The sequence below is a fragment of the Oncorhynchus mykiss genome, chromosome 21, assembly GCF_013265735.2.
Source record: "Oncorhynchus mykiss isolate Arlee chromosome 21, USDA_OmykA_1.1, whole genome shotgun sequence".
Taxonomy (NCBI): Eukaryota; Metazoa; Chordata; class Actinopteri; order Salmoniformes; family Salmonidae; genus Oncorhynchus; species Oncorhynchus mykiss.
In genome coordinates this window covers 20,403,543-20,421,638 of record NC_048585.1, presented here as the reverse complement: position 1 = coordinate 20,421,638, position 18,096 = coordinate 20,403,543, and the positions used below count along the sequence as shown (strand labels likewise).

Below are 18,096 nucleotides of genomic sequence, written 5' to 3'. Positions count from 1 at the left end.
GCAAAAAGTCAACTTCATTTTAAAATGCCATTTATGCCTTGAAATAAACTGTTGACAAAAACATTGGTATAAAATAATACAAAACCTGACTTTCTAAAACAACAGGGCTTGCTTGTAAAGGGGTAGTATTTGTTGGTGTGCAGCATGGTCTTCTATCAATTTAGGATTGTTGTTCCTTTCACCAGCTGCTTTCAGTATGTACAAAAATGGCTACCAACAGCACTCAGCAGACCCATAACTAGCATCCTCAAAATAACCAGGGTTAAGAAATTGACAGCAGATGTTGACACCGGAGCAGTGCTTTTTAATCCAAAATAGAGTGTGCTAAGAAAAGGACAGAGTAAACAGTTCCTTGCTGGAAGAACTCAAGGTCCTTGTGTAAAGAAACATGTGGGTTAATGGCTTGCCTCACTGAATTCCCCAAGCACCAACTTCCCAATGTCCCACTCACATATTGCAAGAAGTATTTTCCATAGATTTACATCCTTGAGAGGTCAGCCGTTCAGGTCCACCCAGCGGGTTCTTTATTTGATTTCCTGTACACATTTGCGCCCTCTGGTGTATTTATGTGAGAAAGTGATGTGAGAATGTCTTTGCCCCATGTGTGGGGGTCATGAGTCAGGCGGTGTGGTCTGGCTGGGCCCTCCACTGCGAGTACGAAGTTGTGACTGAGCAATATCAGCCAGGGCGCTTTGGATCTTCTCCAGTAGCAAGTCCCCTCGGTATACCACCTCTTCGAGACGTGCCGCTGCATCATGATTCTCCTCCTCCAACTGCCGCAGACTGGCCGCCTAGGGAGAGGGGCAGGGAATAAGATAAGAAAGATGAGAGGTGGTGAGGGGAAAAAGAGGGAGCGAAAAAAGTCAATAAAATCTCCATACAAAATGTATAGAAACTGTTATTTTATTTGAGCGTGAACTCATTGAAGTAATGTGTGCCAAAGTGAGAGTGGAGAGTAAATAGTCCCATCTACACTTCTTATAAGGCGATTTACCAAAGCTATTTGTTTGTATGCCCGGGACAGGGCTATGGTAACCAATGCTAAGGATAGCCACTTACAAGTCTGACTTGGATTGCAACCAAAGTAGTTACAGATTCCAGCCAGTCCTCAACTGGCTCCATATGCTATTTCCAAAGTAAGAGTATAGCAATACAGAATTAGAATTGAACTATCGCTTTCACTTGAAAGAATGTACTATAATCATTTTCAACATGGGAATGGCATTCTAGTTGGAGGTTTTCCACTCCTGTTGAATCACAGGAGTAAATTCAGCCTCCATACCTGTAGAGCTGCCGTGGACTCCTCACTAGGCAGTGAGTCAATCAGCACGTCCACATCCTTAGCTGTCCGGGCAATGAGTGCAGCAAATAGTTGGGCATACTCTAGGGAAAGAAATAACAACCCCATTTCAAATTAAAGATGTAATCCGTAAACTTTTCATATGCAAATAGCGCTGTTAGGTCAAAGTCGTTATTTCCGTCAAATTGTATTATATTTATGCGACATAAGATTACATTTGTATCAGCAAGGTGTCTAAAATGATTTTCACATTGCTGGTGGCTAACAATGTAAGCAAATGACAAGTGTATGTCTTGAACTTGGGTCACCCTGTCCGAAGGCAAACACACTGTCCACTGCTCCAACTTGGGGAAGGTTGAACAGACTTACATTGGCTAGGTTCCTTATACAAACCCCTCAGAACTGGAAGCACTCCAACTTTCTTTCAAGTGCCTTCCTATGTCCATCCTTACCTCCAACAGCATCACAGGAGAGTACATCAGAGAAATAGAATCAAGGATTCTATTTCTGTAGAGTACAACCCACTTCTGACACCAGTGCATTGTTGGTTAAGGGCTTGTATGTAAGCATTTCACTGTAAGGTGACCTGTTGTTGTATTCGGCGCAAATAACATTTGCTTTGTAGCAAACGATGGGTGTAAGTCTTGAACTCAGGTTGCCCGGCGCAAAGGCACACATGCCCCGATGGTATCCCACTTGGATCTAATATGTGACATGTCCTTACCCTCAGTGGGGTTCGATGGCTGGTCCTTGTTGATTGCTGTCTGTATGTTGCCGAACGAAGCTGGCGGCGCACACTGCTGCAGCACCCCGATTGCATTGCAAAACTGATCAGCAAGCTGAAAGACATCAAAAACACGTCAGAAAAATATTGTCATGAGAGCATTTTGACCTAACACAAATATAAGACATTAAACAACGTGATTGTTAGGTAGCTAAAGTTAATTAGCTCAGCAAACCTTGCAACCGAGAAACGATAAAGAGAACTTAGCCAACTAGCTAGCTGTCATTATTCAGCCTAGTCCGCTTCCAAATACTAAGTCAGTCAATCTAAACGTGACATGACAATTTGCTGAGCATTAAAAAAAATGTGTGGGGTGTACTAATAGCTAAATGAAAAAAAAAATATCATACCGAATTGACTGCATCTTGAAGTTGCGTTAGCCTGTCCGCCATCTTTGTTGTTTCTCCTACTTCTCCTAAATTGGATTTCCGGGCAGACTAAATGTTTCTTAGCGTGTTGTTGCCACCCACAGGTTGGAGTACACAACGCACACAGTGAAAGAAATTCAAAGAAAGAAAACTGGAAAATTAGTATCAGAGGTATTAAGTAATGTAATCAGTATCTGATTGGGGAAAAGTGTCTGATAGACCTAGCTATCCTAACTGGAATATAGAAGGAGGGGAGGCTATTCAGATTGACCGCAGCGCTTGTAATCTAAAGAATCCGGAACGTGTTTATACATTTCCCAGACTGCAGCAGTAACAACGGGAAGTGTACCGCTTGGCTAAGGAGTTTCTCGCTAAGGTAAATCTACGAGTATTGGTTCGTTTTGTGTGTAATTTCACTTTTTTTCTGACAGCTAAGTATAGCAACTTTTCAGAAAATACAATACCAACATGAGACTCTTGCAGATTTTGTTTGCTTGTATTTTCAGTGACCGATTCACCTGATTTCCGTAGCATTTAACTAGCTACTGTAGCTAGCTAATTTTGTTGATTCGCTAGCTAGTATCTGACTGACAACTGTCTTTAACAACATCATTCCGATTGCGACAGCCAGTAGGTTGTCGTAATTATCAGCTAGCTAAAGTACCCTGTTAGAATACTTTGAAAACATCCTTTTGGTGTCCACTGGTCAGTCACTGGAAAAAGAGTCAAACTCTGAAGGTTAGCTGTATACCAGGGGCGTATTCATTACGTCGATTATATTGTGAAACTTTCCCAAACGCAAGCAAACGGGGCGGGACCTTCCTTAAATTGTCCAGTAGAAACTCTTGTTTTTCTCTGTTTGCTTCTGTTTGGTTCTTAAAGGTAAAACTGTTTACGTAATGAATATGTCCCTGCTGACCGGGAGATTATGCGAGCTATTTAGGCAGTAAAGGTACATGAATGAGGGTCCAGGTCAAATCATGATGTTTAGTATTGTTTGGATATGGTGACTCTGTCAGGATTTTATTCCATGCATTTTGACAAGCTCATGTGCCAAGTATTTATGTAATGGATGCCAAGATGTAGCCTTGGATGCCAAGATGCAACTTTGCCTAAGAATCTTAAGTCTTCCTCTAAGTTACATTTGGACTGATTTGATAAATCTGGTTGGATCTCCCTCTAGTTTAGCACATACTTATACCAATCCAATACTTTCAAATCCTTGAGGGGCAGTGAGCAAGTGCACATTCTACGGAGAAGGGGGAGAAATTGAATGATGTATTCATGTTTGGTGAGGCTTTGGAGCAGCATCTTAACCTTATTTTCCTTCCAGTGTACTTATTCAAACAGAGATGTCGTGTTCATTAGAAAATGTATTGTCAGACGCCAAGTCGCTGGTGGAAAGACTTCGCAACCATGACAATGCAGCGGAGGTACTTATCGAACAGACAACGTCCCTTAACAAGAGGGTGGAGGCCATGAAACAGGTAATGCCAATGTCACTGGTGGTGCAGCTCTTTTGATTGGTGTTGGAAAGGGTACACACTTGCCTTTAACTGACCTTTATTGAGTTGACTGGAGTTCTGTGTATCTGTTTGCAGTATCAGGAGGAGATTGAGTTGCTGAACCGGGTAGCCCGGCATCGGCCCCGTTCCAGCCTCGTCATGGGCATCCAGCTGGAAAACCGTCAGATCCGTGACCTACAGCAGGAAAACAAAGGTAGAGCATTTATTGGTTTCATAACAGGCATATTACCAGTTGAAAAAGTACCCTGTCTGGATAAATCCATAGAAATGTGTGTATCTATATCTTCTCTCCCTGCAGAGTTGAGAACCTCCCTGGAGGAACACCAGTCTGCCATAGAGCTCATCATGACTAAATACAGGGAGCAGGTCTTCAGACTCCTCATGGCCAGTAAGAAGGACGATCCAGCCATCGTCAACCAATTAAAGGAGCAGCACACCACTGTGAGTGACCCACCCTCTTCTAGTGTCACATCGCACTCAGGAGCTACCCTTTCTTCTTGTATCGAAGAAGTTCAAAGCAAATATTTATATTGTTTCTATTCTATGACTCTGCAGGAAATGCAAGCGCACATAGAAAAGATCAACGAGATGGCTACGGTGATGAGGAAGGCCATCGAAGTGGACGAGGGGAGGTTGTGTGAAGATGAGGAGAGGATCAAGCAACTAGAGGTGAGTCACACCGGTTGTCTGTATTCTCACTGTTTACTAAAAGCATTTGACTGAGTACTAACAGTACTACTATTTCAAACATACTGTTAAAAATGTATGCATGTTTTTTTTTGAGCAGCTGGAGAACAGTGGTCTTCGTGAGCTGCTAGGGATCAGTCGAGAAGCCTTCCTAGTTCTGACGAGAGAGGAGGCCTCTGATAGCACATCCCTGTCTGCCCTGTTGACCAGCGCCGACATCAGCCTCCGGAAGAGTTAGGCCCACACCAGCACGAGCTTGGAGTGTGTGTGTGTGTGTATGCGCCCCCACCTTGTACAGACAATACCCCCCCAATCACCTACAGCCACACAGACTCCCAGAGTGCACTCAACAACGAACGATGCCCCAGGTCATACTGCCGCCCAACTGTCTCACTACATTGGAGGTATACAGTAGGAAGCCTCTGAGACAAATGGGAAAATCCTCCAGCAGTTTAGTCTGTCATGCATTTTTAGTCATGGCACGCATTGTGCTATATCTGATGAGCCTGTGGGGTTTTAAAGTGTGAATGAGTGAAAGTGCTGCTCTTGAATGACAATAAAACACTTGAAAGAAACATGTTAAAGTTTGGCCAGTGCCCTCCAGCTGAAACCCAGTGTTGGGAAAAACGTATGTGTGAACAGGACTATTGGACCTAATGGTTGCACCATGATACATCACAACTTCACTGATGACAAACGTTTGGGACAAGAGGAGCAGAGAAACGAACAAGTGATTTTTAGGAAAAACTATTTATCAAATTTCTCACACAACAAAACAAACACTGTAGACAAACAACCCATTTTAAAACAAGACATGGCACATGAAAAGGTAAGTACCTAAGAGCTGTAGTGAAAAATACTGAAAGGTAACCTTGACCTTTTAAGAAAGCTTCATCAGTAATCTTAGTGCATAGAAGCATTTCCTAGTGAGGAATTTCAACAGTATGGCTATAATTTTACAATGTCGGCGTCCTCACACCCCTGTGTGTTTTGGTTTGCAAACTGAGAAAAGTAGAAATGGCCATTTCTGCCTGCATTTCAGTCTTTCCCATCCTTGACATTGTAATCCTAATCTGAATCCTGTCAGGTGATTCTGCTAATCATAAAAGATCAATAAATTCCCTATAAAATTTTAATTCAACATCCTGTCGTGTGCAAATGGCGAGTATTTGGCGAGTATTCACAAAATCACTGGTTGGATATTACACTGCATCTGAGGATACCTTGTTGTTTTGCACAAGAGGGAAAATAATCTCAAATTATCTACTTAAATTTCAATATTACTGAACATTTGGAGGAAAAACTGACATTGGTCATGGAATGCATTAATAAACTATGTCATGTGACTGCAGGCAAACTCCTGTACACATCATTAATGCCTCAATAAGCCAGCTTTTCATACCAAAGCACATACTGGGTGGGTAATGAGAGAAATAACCTAAAGAAAAAGTCCCACAAAACACATATTGGACTACCTTAAAATTAGGAACCCCTAGGTTCATTTAGCAGCGGTGGCCACCTCTGCTAAATTGTTGCCACCGCTGCAATAAATTGCCGAGACGCGCTTTTAAAGGGATAGTCGTTTGGTCAATGATTGCAGGTCTATGGGAACAGCTGGCAGGACATTATACTTACAATACTAGCAATGCACCCACCCAGCTACCCTTGCACCACTGCTAAAGAAAAGTCATAGGGGCAACACTGAAAATGCTTTACCAAACGAAAGCTGGCAATAGAGAACATAAACAGCAGGCCACCTGACAGAGCAATAGAGGCTGTGGCACTTGTTGTTTGTTCTTCCTGCTAGTGCTCAACACTTCAGGAAACCCCCCTTGGGTTGTGCCGTGGCGGAGATCTTTGTGGGCTATACTCGGCCTTGTCTCAGGATGGTAAGTTGGTGGTTGAAGATATCCCTCTAGTGGTGTGGGGGTTGTGCTTTGGCAAAGTGGGTGGGGTTATATCCTTCCTGTTTGGCCCTGTCCAGGGGTATCATCAGATGGGGCCACAGTGTCTCCTGACCCCTCCCGTCTCAGCCTCCAGTATTTATGCTGCAGTAGTTTATGTGTCGGGGGGCTAGGGTCAGTTTGTTATATCTGGAGTACTTCTCCTGTCTTATCCGGTGTCCTGTGTGAATTTAAGTATGCTATCTCTAATTCTCTCTTTCTCTCTCTCGGAGGACCTGAGCCCTAGGACCATGCCTCAGGACTACCTGGCATGATGACTCCTTGCTGTCCCCAGTCCACCTGGCCGTGCTGCTGCTCCAGTTTCAACTGTTCTGCCTGCGGCTATGGTATGACCTGACCTGTTCACCGGACGTGCTACCTGTCCCAGACCTATTATTTGACCATGCTGGTAATTTATTTGAACATCTTGACCATGTTCTGTTATAATCTCCACCCGGCACAGCCGGAAGAGGAAGAGGACTGGCCACCCCTCATAGCCTGGTTCCTCTCTAGGTTTCTTCCTAGGTTTTGGCCTTTCTAGGGAGTTTTTCCTAGCCAACGTGCTTCAACACTTGCATTGCTTGCTGTTTGGGGTTTTAGGCAGGGTTTCTATACAGCACTTTGAGATATCAGCTGATGTACGAAGGGCTATATAAATACATTTGATTTGATTTTGGCTATATCCCCATTTTCTATAAACGTCATTGCTCAGGATCCACCTACACCTGCCACTTGTGGTTTATGATTTTAGAGTGCTATCAAACATGTCCCAGAAATCAAGAGAGGATACATTTTATGCTGCAAGTTCCCACCCATACCACTAATTGTTCGATTCAACAACTGTTTCGCAAAAAGGGTCCCCAAAACACATGCATATTTCAATATAAACATCGCTCATATTTCTTAAATGTAATTGTTCATATTTGTAAATAGAAAAAAACTTGTGGCCTCTAAATACACAGTTTTACAGAACATGGTGTAAAAGTGACAGTTTGCATACAAAAATGTTGACAAAACATTAAAAACAATTTGCAGCCATTGGAGCCAAAATGGGCATACCCAGAACTCCCTGACAGTGGTGTCATACCCATTAAAACTGGGGGGACATATGCCCTCCAATTTCAATGAGTGATATTAAGATAAACAAAGTATACTTACTTTTACACTAAAATGAATACCTACCTACCAAATGTTGCTGTCAAAGCCATTTCAAAAAGACTGTCTGCATGATGTGTCTGCATCTTACTGTTCCAAATGTTTTCTTGTGCTATTCAGTGGTACTAAAACACATATGTTGCCCGTACCGGTATGCTGTAACCCTAGTTGTTTAAAGGCACTGTGATGTAGTAGGGGAGATAGTGGCCAACTATTTTGGCACAATATTAAGTGGCAGTGGTAACAACTTCCTCAGTACCGTCTAAGAACATGCAGCCAAATACCACAAGACTGAGGAAGTGAATCAAATCATGCTTGAAAATAATCTTTTGAAAATTCTCTGTGTGCACTTTTTGACAAAGTTCCTCCCCAGGCATATAAACACTACCTTAATGGACTGTTACCATCATCAAAGGCATGAAAACATACATAATCTGGAATAGAAAGACTCCAAACGCAATGGTGCTTCCCCTGTAGATAGAGAGCCCATGCCCCATAGCACCCTCCTAGTGGGGTGAATCTGTCTACCTGGCTGGGTAAAATGGGTGGGTTTAAAGGAGGAGGGGTGTGCACTCGCCAGCGGACTCTCTCCTGCCAGTCAGCTGTCGGGCACGGGCGAGGAGACGGGAAGGGAGTGAGGACGTGTGGTGGCTTGGGTCCAGAACGTTGGTCTTGCGGCGCTCCCGCTCTTGCAGCCACATGAGGTAAGGGCTGGGGGGGAAGAAGGACCGTGTGCGTTCCCGGTAGAGCTGTAGCACGATACCAGACACACCTAGAACCACCCACACTGTGATCATGATGAAATCTGGAAGACCAAGAGGACAAAAATATGTTAGGTTGAAAGGTCAAAGTCAGGTGCCCAACATATGGCCTGCCTGCAGGTTAAATAAAAGAAAACTCTCTGAAGTGATTTTACTCACCAATGTCCTGGAAAGGCACATCAGTAAAGGCCTTGCTGAAGTTGTCGTTGAGGAAGCGTTTGAGGATGTTAAGGGTGATGTAGGAGAGGCTGGTATATATGTAAGCATTCACAGCCAGCACCACAGCATAGGCTCCAGCTACACCACACGTAGTGATGTTACCCTGCAGACAGACAACACCCACACAGCAATTTTACCCAGAGGCTCCATTTCCACATTTGTCCTCTCAAATCTTTGAAAGCTCTAAGCCCTTCTTGAGTTCAAAGTGGGAGGGGACTATGGTGTTGAATTGGACAGCCACTGTAAAGAAAGTGCAGAGGGGTAGGGATCTACCTCTCTTGGCCAACGGACAAAGAAGAGCGGTACCACCACCACGATGCAGCTGAACGTCACCCAGAACACCACATTCGAACGGAACACCTGTATGTCACCTGAGGAAGTGATGAGAATGTTTTTACAACTTTGTTACAATACTTTCTGTGTCATACAACATTCAGCTGATTGAGCATTATCCTGCTTGAACTAGTCAATCAAATAAATAATAATCTGACATAGGTGTTTTTTGGTTATTTTACCGACAGGCGTGAAGAAGACAATGGAGGAGATGAGGAACCCCAACATGAGACCGACGGCGACGACACAGGACATAACTGAGCCGAAGCGCCACCAGCTCATCACCAGGATAACTCCCCCCACTACGCCAATCACTGCTGTCAGGGTCAGGCGGACTGCAGGGAGGAAACACAGACACTTCTGTCAGGGTCAGATGGAGAGGGAGTTGGACAAATATCTTTATTTTTCATAGAGCCATAGAAGAATGAGAACCTGAGCTTCTGGCCGGGGATCCAACTCAGACTGACCCCAAATAAATTAAAGCAAGTCCAGGAATTTCTCCATCAATTCTAAACTCAACTTCTCTACAGATAATTAAAGAATGTTAATCTATCTTTATACTAAACCATGTGTTCTTCAGCATGTTGGAACCCGTGCGCCAACTTAATTACTGGAATGGGCTTTTACAGTGAGATGTTTGTTCTATGCAGAAATGTGTTGTTTCACACTGAACTGTGTGTTGTGCACTGGGGAAGTTTCCCATTGCGTCCTGGATGAGTTCTGCCACCCATCCATCAGCTCCACCACTGACCAAATCACATTAGGGTTCGAGTGTGTAATTCTGAATTCAAACGCTCACCGCCATCCTCTATGACTAACACATATACAAGCCAACACTGACATCACCTTGCATATGGGGAGCACAAACACCCATGCAAGCCATTCTAGGTTTCTCCAAATCAAAATACACAAACTGTAAAATAAGCATAAAATGCATACGTGACATATTTTGCTCTGCCTTTTAGATGGCATGTGAGGCGGCAGGTATCCTAGTGTTTAGAGTGTTGGGCCAGTAACCGAAATGTTGCTAGATCGAATCCCCGAGCTGACAAGGTATAAATCTGTTGTTCTGCCCATGAACAAGGCAGTTAACCCACTGTTCCTAGGCTGTCATTGTAAATAAGAATTTGTTCTGAACTTACTTGCCTAGTTAAACAAAGGTTAAATTAATTTTTAAAAATTAAATATCACTTATCTTCATACTGTAACAACTGTACTGACTTAGTACTGGCGAATCGGATTTCCCAGTTAATGAAACCAACAGGAGTTTCTTTCAACTGAGCTGACCTGATTGAATCACAGAAAAACTCTATGCTTTCAGGGGGCACCGACTGGAGCTTCCAAATTAAAATAGGATAATTTTTGGGGAAAATCATATTGATATGGCATGACTATCTAATTCGCATTTATGAAAGACCTGTGACGATTAATGCAATTTGTCTGGCCGCAAAGCCAGTTTATATGGCTAATTTCATTCCAAAATACTGTATGCTTTGGAGACGCATTAAAAACTACAGAGGGAGTACAGAGATAACTGAACAAGCATATGACCAAATAAACTGAAGACCAATATTTACTATAGAAAAAACACACACCATAATTAATGTCCTTATCAACCTGGCTGACAAGGTCTACAATCTTATGTTCATTTGAAATCACTTGAACTTACTGTCATAGTCCAGTTTTGTAGTTCGTGTGATCAGGACAAAAAAAAGAAACGCTGCAAAGCCAAAGCCCATACAGAAGAGCTCTAAGAGAGAGGAAGATGGAGAGGGGAACAAGGGAGGAACGTTTAATACGGGAGAGCAACACAGTAAACACACATTTTCTAGCATGACATCTACGACTGGTTTCATAGACCCAGATTAAACCTGCTACTGAACTAAAAACATGACCAGCGAATAGTCTATTTATTATTTTTCTTTCACATTATTTTTGCCCATTATGTGGGAGCAACAGTTTTACAAAAAGACCTTTAACCTCCAGGCCATATTTTCATTAGCTGGCTGGCATGAACTTGGACTTGGACTTTTACAAACCATAAATAACTGGGATACAGCTAGTTGGGAGCGGCTATTTATTACTGGTGTTCTATAGGGAGGAAAAGCCCTCGACTTCCCAGACTTATCTTCCAGTGATGTAGTGGAAAACTTGGTAAGTCAACACTTGTTTCCCCCTACTCACCACATTTGAAGAAGCGGTGCCCAAAGAAGCACACGAAGAGGCCAGCTAAACCAGCAATGGTGAAGAAGATCCTTGTGGATATCTTCCCTAGAAGAAAAGAAAGTGCATCAGCCTTTAGTCATTCTGTCTTTCCCCATAGTTGGTCTAACTTGTTGTTGGTACTACACGAGACACTGTGTCGATTGTTTCTCTTTTTTCTCCTGCTCTGAAATTGCTTATTGCTCCATTACAGTGTGTTACTGTTGACAAGAGTTGACATATGGGTTCATAAGTCAGTTGCTAATCAAGATAGAGGCTGAAATCAGCTGACAACATATTCCCAGGGGACTGGTGTTGATCTTCCCTGGTCTTAAATGCATGCTGTCCTTCAAGGTGCATTCTATAAGATTTCCACGGAAATAGCCCTCAAGGTCTCAGCCAGAACGATTGCAGTACAGTAAACGTCTTCTGTGTAGAATGACATGATGCTCTTCTTCCACTCAACAACAAGTCTCATTGAATAAGGCCCCGGGAATTCAGACAGGAATACTCAGATATCTTTAGAAATGTCTCTATTATAGAAATATATTGACTGACGTTTCCCTGCAAAAAGACCCTTTTGACCCAGTGCTGATTGTCCCACTTACCCAGAGTGTCACAGCCATCTAAGGTGGAGGAGAAGCTGCAGGCGTAGGTGTGGACAGGGATATACGAGGAAGAGGTGTTAAGCACTGGGTCTCTGACTATGACAGAGTAGATGACACCCTGGCCCGGGATGGAGCTAAACACTACCTCTGTCTTATCATTGGATGATAGTGTCATGAGCTACAGGGAGAAAAAAAAAATTGAAATGCTCACCATACCATTACACCACAACCAGCAAGTTTACAGTCTACAATCCCAATCTGTATTTTTATACATGTCCATTTTGCACTACATTCACACTATTATCAACTCACCCTTTTCCCATGCTCTCTCATGGTCTGCACATTGGCCACACTCTGGATGCTGGTGATGAGGCTCTGCTCTGAAAGGTCACTCTCAGGCAGGAAGTACTGGTAGATGTCATAACTCAGGCGCCATCGAGTGTTTTCACCTACTTCAGTGTCACAGGCAGGCGGATTGGAGCCCCTGAGGAGGTTAAAACAGAGGTCAGTTCACAATGGATTCTGAAAGTTTGCTTTAAAGTACGAATGCGCATTTGGGGGAAACAGCACCACTGTTCGCCCCCCAGTGCCTTTGTTATTGTTTTGTTGATGAAAACAGAGCAGAGAAGAGTCCGGCTGCGGGGGGAAAAAAAAGTACACTGCATATTTGGCTGTTCTATCGTGTGTACAGTGATGTCAGAGGAGAAAAACAGTGGTTGTTTCCAGTAACTTCTCTGTTGTTGTAATATCCTAAACGGACATGGCACTTTCACCTATTAACGATTCTAGCTTTAAAACAGAAATGTTGTACATTTTTTTTATTTAAAAAATTCAACATTTTTCACAATGAAATAAGATGGCTCAGAAGGGCCGTCACAAATAATAATAACACAACAATATGAAACAGCAACGGAAAGGGCCGGAGTCTCCTTCTTTTTTTAAATACAATTCAGAGACTACGCAAAATAAGTGTCCCCATCACTTTTGTCTCATTCAAAATCTTTGAGACTCTTTTTTTGTTTCGCCACAGACCTCCCAGACCTCTTTGGTCTTTTGCTTTTTGAATCACTGCTTTTCAAAACCTATTTATTTTTGTTCCAGGTAAATTTAGATACAGTTCAGTCTACAGACCACAGGCCAATGTTACATTATAGCTTCTTGATGCAAAATAGGAAGATTGTGTGTGTGTGTGTGTGTGTGTGTGTGTGTGTGTGTGTGTGTGTGTGTGTGTGTGTGTGTGTGTGTGTTTTCCGCTCTGCAGTCTGCTTGGCCCTGACAGAATTTTGTGTGCGTTTCCACTCTGCGGTCCGTGTAATGCGAGTGAGTAGGTACTGTATGTGGAAATACTAAAAGCCAGCACTTCCCATATCCTGGTCACCAGATCTGTTTGGGATGTCTTGCCAACTCCTATGATCATTATCACACCATAGCCTGATTAATAGCAACAAAGTATTTTCTTTATTTACATAAGAAAATATCAATGATTTCCCTCTCCCAAAATGCTGAAGAGGTTGGTTTCCAATCACTGTACTTCGCCACTTGTGGGTAAATCTATTTTCTCTACTAAAGCACATTCCTAGCCAGAGCCCTGGCATTAAAACATTTCTTACTCTGCTTCCACCACAACGAAAGCCACACAAATGTAGGACAACACATAATGCACTCATAAGAATGGATTGTCTTTCAGTCACAGGACAATTTCTTTGGCTAATTGTTGACTTTTCACCAGGGTTAACTTTAAAACGAAAACATATGCAGAGTGTGCCCTGCCTCACATCTGTTTGCAGTGAGACAGAAGTGATTAAATCAAAGATGCTCATTCATAAACCCTCTAGTGTGTTGTTACCTTGAATATCCAATATTTGCAGGTGCAAAGCGGATAGTAGTCTCAAAAAGGTTGTAGTGGAGATAGACATTTGGGTCAATGTCCAGGTCAAACTCCAGATTACAAGCTCCAGGGACTGGGTCTGCAGAGAGAGAGAAAACACGTTATTAAAACCAGCCAATCAAGTTACTGTTTTTTCTTGAAGTCCATTGACAGTACAGTAGTAGCAGACTGTTGAGAGTTTGTACCATTGGTCTATGCAGATGGCCTACTGGTGACTGTGGAGAAGTTGTAGAGTGCAGATTACTCTACACAGATACAATCAGTTTGGTGGAAGACAAAACAGCTTTGAAATTTGTTCTCAGTTGACTATTTGTTTTGTTCAATAATCCACCTGACATACTTTGTTTTGGGGTTTGTTTGAAACAGGCTCCACATCTACAAGATACTCTTGCTATTGTTTTGACATGGTATATGGAGTGGTTAAAACAATGGTGGATTGAGGGTGAGTAGTGAGAGGTATAATATCCTGGAACACTAAAAGTGATGTAAGGCATTGACAGATAGTGGGAGGCCACCTAAAACTTAGAGGAATTGGTGGATTATTTTGGGAAGCGGAGATGGAAGGGCATACATACCAGAGCTGGTGTAGGGGAGGATGACCCCAGTGCCGGCCACAGAGTCACCATCAGGGGCCAGCAGGAACCAGGAGAGCTTGGTCTGACCGGGGATCAGGGGTGAGAGAAGGCCTGAGTCCACCGCTGTTAGAGAGAGGCCAATCCCTGGCATCTGCCCAAAGTAGTCAACCAGACAACCAGAAAATCACTCAAATAGTCAGTCAATAACACAGCCCTATTTCCATCCAACTCTGTCGCCAACCAAAGCCTGAAATCCCATGAAGACCTGTGTTCTAAAGCTCTAAGTCAGTATTTAGTTGATTTCAATGCACTGATTTGCCTGAAAGTTTCAGTTGCTCTCAATTTTCTATGTATCCTGGCAAATAATGTCTCCATTGTGAGTAACTCTAACGTAGTAGTTACCATACTACCACCATGTTATTACTGCTTTATTCAGTGCTGTAATGTAAAGTACTACTGAAAAGTGCACAGACGCCCGGCTGACCACCTCTTCACACCTAGCTGTAGGCTATACCTGCCAGATGGTTTTGACAGGCAGTGGAGAAAGAACGACTTGTAGTGAGTGATATTCACTTCCAGACGACACTCATTAACTGTCTACGCTGTGTTTGGTACATTTGCCCCTTAATAGTTGGGGACAGTTTTCATTGTTGACTTCACTACAGTCAGAGCATGTTTACTGCTTTAGCCTATTCCCACCATGACTTACAACTACTTTGAGTTACTTGTGTTATGACTACTTTGAGTTACGACTATTCTGAGTTACGACTACTTTGAGTTACTTGTGTTACGGTTACTTTGAGTTAGTTCAAAGCGTTTTCAGTAGAAAGAGGGAAAGGCGTTCATAAAGGTTTCTATCAGCACCAAAGAGCTTGTGACCAGCCTAACACATGACCATAGCTCTACTCAGAGTGTCTGCAAATCTCACAAGACTCTGCCGCAAGTGGGTCACTAGATGTGTGTGTGATAGGGTGTGATAGGGTGATTGGCGATTGTTTCGTCACCCAACTCTCTGGGACCAAGGCCAGGATTGGTCAATCCATCTTACCCTTGCCTCATGCCTGTCTTCCTCCCATGATGAGCAACCAGCCTGGTTCCACATCATCTGACTTCCCTCCACAAGTCAGTAGACCAATCAGTGCCGATCATGTGTGTGAGTTTGTTTGTACGTGTTTGATAGGGCAATAGGTCATTTTGAATTAATGAACATTGACCTGAATTAGACTATTAGATACATCTATTTTACTGTGAGCGTGTGTGTTTGTGCGTGAGCCAGTGTCTTACCCTGGTGTAGGACAGCGTAGCATTGCTGTGCTGTGTGTGGAACTGGAGGGTGATAAAGGCCACGTCAAGGGGGATTCTGGAGACCACAGCCTGCACTGTCTCGTTCTCATTCACATTCACGTTCTGAAAGGTGTTGAACAGGAAAACCACCCGATCTGAGGGAGGAAATACATGCCACAGCATTATCCTCCCAGGCTATCCACAACCTGTTACTAGGTTTATTTATATACAGTGGTTCCTAAATTATTGACACCGTTAAAGATGAGCAAAAATGACTGTATAAAATCAAAAATTAAAATACTGAGCTACAGTATATTCTATGCTCAACTAATTTGGAAATGATATTGTTTTAAACTAATACAATTGCTCAGAAAGAGATTCTGTTTACTAGTAATACTTTTTTCTCAAAAAGGTAGTGGTAAAAAAGTATTGACACCGCTGTTTTCAATACCACTCAATACCTCACCTTGCAAGGATAAAATGTTTTATGAGTTGGCCACCCGTAAGTGTGAATGTCTTTCCAGTTCTGCTGTTCTGATTTCCATTGACGGCCCACTGATAAATCTCGCACAGGGTGCTGTGACTATGTGGTTACCCCTGTGGTTGTGACAACATCATCCAGGATGTGAGCCTATCGTAAGTACATCTGAGAAGGACACCTTTAATCCGCAACATATACCAAAAAACAAGGCAGGCCAGATCCTCATACAACACAACTATTGTATTGTAACTACTGCGACACCAAATAGACTGCTGGTTGTTCTCACTGATTGTGTATTGCACATGCTTTTTTCACTTTCTACTCTCCCCATCCTTTGTACAGCCTTGTGTCTACTTTTCTGGTCTCCGTCTGTCCATACCTCCTGAATTGTCACCTGTCTTTCTCACCGGTCTCTTATCTCTCTCTCTCTCTGTTGAATCTTCCAACACGTGATGGTTTGTCAGAGTACAAGAGTAATAGACTGAAAAAGAAGCATGACTGCCATGATGGGTTCTTTTCCATTCGTTTAACAAAAAAAACATAAGCAGCCAATTCCTAATGCTTGCTGCTTTCTCAAGCATTAAATATGTCAATGGCATCCAACCTGTCCACTAGGGCCAATCCAAAGATGCCTCACTAGCGGCCATTTCACTTGCAGTGTAATTAGCCCTACATTTCAATTATATGTAGTATTAAAGGAATTAGATTCCATGAGAGAAATATCTATTTTTTTATGTTGTGCATACTGACATGGCAAGAGTGGGTGTATACAATCAGTATTTTATCCTATTTTTAGTGTAGCATTTACATAGCCTATACAACCTGGGTATGAAATTGAGTTAAAGATAACACTTTTTTTTTTTATACCATGAAAAATAATAGCCTTTTTTGAAATCTAAACTAGTCTAATCTAATCTAAATCCAAACTAATTCCACATAACTATGTTACTGTTGAAGACATATTGAATAGTGTTTTGCTTCCACTTTTCCAGCAACTAGTACAACTGTCTTCACTTCATCATAACCCAAACAATAAGGATGTTTAAGTCCATTGTTTGTTTTTGTTGATATTTGAGTCTTTGTAAACAAACAATGCCATTTCAAAATACAACTAGTTAACGTTAGTCCATGTCGTCATGGACTATCAGCCCGTGCATCCACAGTTCCATCTATGAATTTGAGAGTGGTTCATATTTCTCCAGCCTCAATGTGAAGACTAACTACAACAATAGGTAACATCTCCAAACATAGGAATGGTTAACAATTCACTGAGTTAGTGGAGTTGATATCTCTGATTCAAAGAAGGCGTATGTATATATCTTCTTCATATAAAACAATAAGACGCTAACGTTAACTAGAGTATGATTGGCTTTCAACCAGAAACCTTGATGTAATCTGAAAGTTATACAAATTAATCTCTTGCCAATTTTATTTTAAAATATTAAAAGCACGACTTACTTTCCACTTGTGCTACAACTCCATCACAGACCAAGACATATAAAAATATGTACATTAGCCAGGAGGACGGCATTTTCTTCAGGCCCACGTTCCTACTTCCTAGTCTGCTACAATCACTTGCAACACAGTTGCTGAGATATTCAATAAAGGCTTACAGGCCAGTGCAACATAGTGTGGCTACAAATTCGTTTTCATTGCTGTTGTTGCTTCCGCGGAACAACTCCAACCACGTCCGGTCGCTCAAACGTATTACGAATGTCAACTGCTGCAAGCCACTTCCTTTCTCCAGGAGACGTCAAAACAAACTGGGCAGGTCCCAATCCCTAGTCCTAGCGGGCGTTCCAGAGCACAGAGATTGTAACCTCGTGCTGGGTTTACATTTGCCCAATCACTGAACAAAGCAGCAACTGGGTGATTATCATGAAACCAGTTTTAAACATATCTGTAGCAAATTGATTTACAAAACCATAATGCATCTGAAAAAATCAACGATCATTCTAAGGACTAAGATGTATCATTTTTGG

General features: G+C 42.4%; 3 protein-coding genes across 10 annotated transcripts; 1 reads left to right on the top strand and 2 right to left on the bottom strand.

The window, feature by feature from the left end:
• Positions 1-13: 13 nt before the first annotated feature.
• On the bottom strand, positions 14-4,152 carry med21 (mediator complex subunit 21). 4 transcript variants are annotated; one of them, XM_036956486.1, is made up of 5 exons: positions 4,014-4,152; positions 2,435-2,531; positions 2,025-2,139; positions 1,283-1,383; positions 14-791 (listed from the first exon to the last, which is right to left on the bottom strand). In XM_036956486.1, exons 2-5 carry the CDS (start codon positions 2,474-2,476, stop codon positions 612-614), a joined length of 438 nt encoding a protein of 145 aa, XP_036812381.1. In that variant the 5' UTR covers positions 2,477-2,531; positions 4,014-4,152; the 3' UTR covers positions 14-611.
• Positions 2,553-5,240, top strand: LOC110499964 (FGFR1 oncogene partner 2 homolog). 5 transcript variants are annotated; one of them, XM_021577031.2, is made up of 6 exons: positions 2,561-2,828; positions 3,786-3,939; positions 4,054-4,171; positions 4,277-4,419; positions 4,534-4,647; positions 4,766-5,240. In XM_021577031.2, the coding sequence occupies exons 2-6, from the start codon at positions 3,805-3,807 to the stop codon at positions 4,901-4,903; spliced, it is 648 nt and encodes a 215-aa protein (XP_021432706.2). In that variant the 5' UTR covers positions 2,561-2,828; positions 3,786-3,804; the 3' UTR covers positions 4,904-5,240. The 5 variants fall into 5 exon arrangements, with proteins under 5 accessions (XP_021432705.2, XP_021432706.2, XP_021432703.2 ...); XM_021577032.2 differs by having other exon boundaries at positions 2,565-2,846; XM_021577030.2 differs by having other exon boundaries at positions 2,553-2,623; positions 4,277-4,647.
• A 2,068-nt stretch (positions 5,241-7,308) lies between these two features.
• On the bottom strand, positions 7,309-17,950 carry LOC110499963 (transmembrane 7 superfamily member 3). The gene is made up of 12 exons (XM_021577027.2): positions 17,573-17,950; positions 15,634-15,788; positions 14,350-14,500; positions 13,733-13,853; positions 12,199-12,370; positions 11,887-12,064; positions 11,261-11,347; positions 10,746-10,826; positions 9,259-9,411; positions 9,017-9,114; positions 8,684-8,846; positions 7,309-8,568 (listed from the first exon to the last, which is right to left on the bottom strand). Exons 1-12 carry the CDS (start codon positions 17,643-17,645, stop codon positions 8,315-8,317), a joined length of 1,686 nt encoding a protein of 561 aa, XP_021432702.2. The 5' UTR covers positions 17,646-17,950; the 3' UTR covers positions 7,309-8,314.
• Between the last annotated feature and the right edge of the window lie 146 nt (positions 17,951-18,096).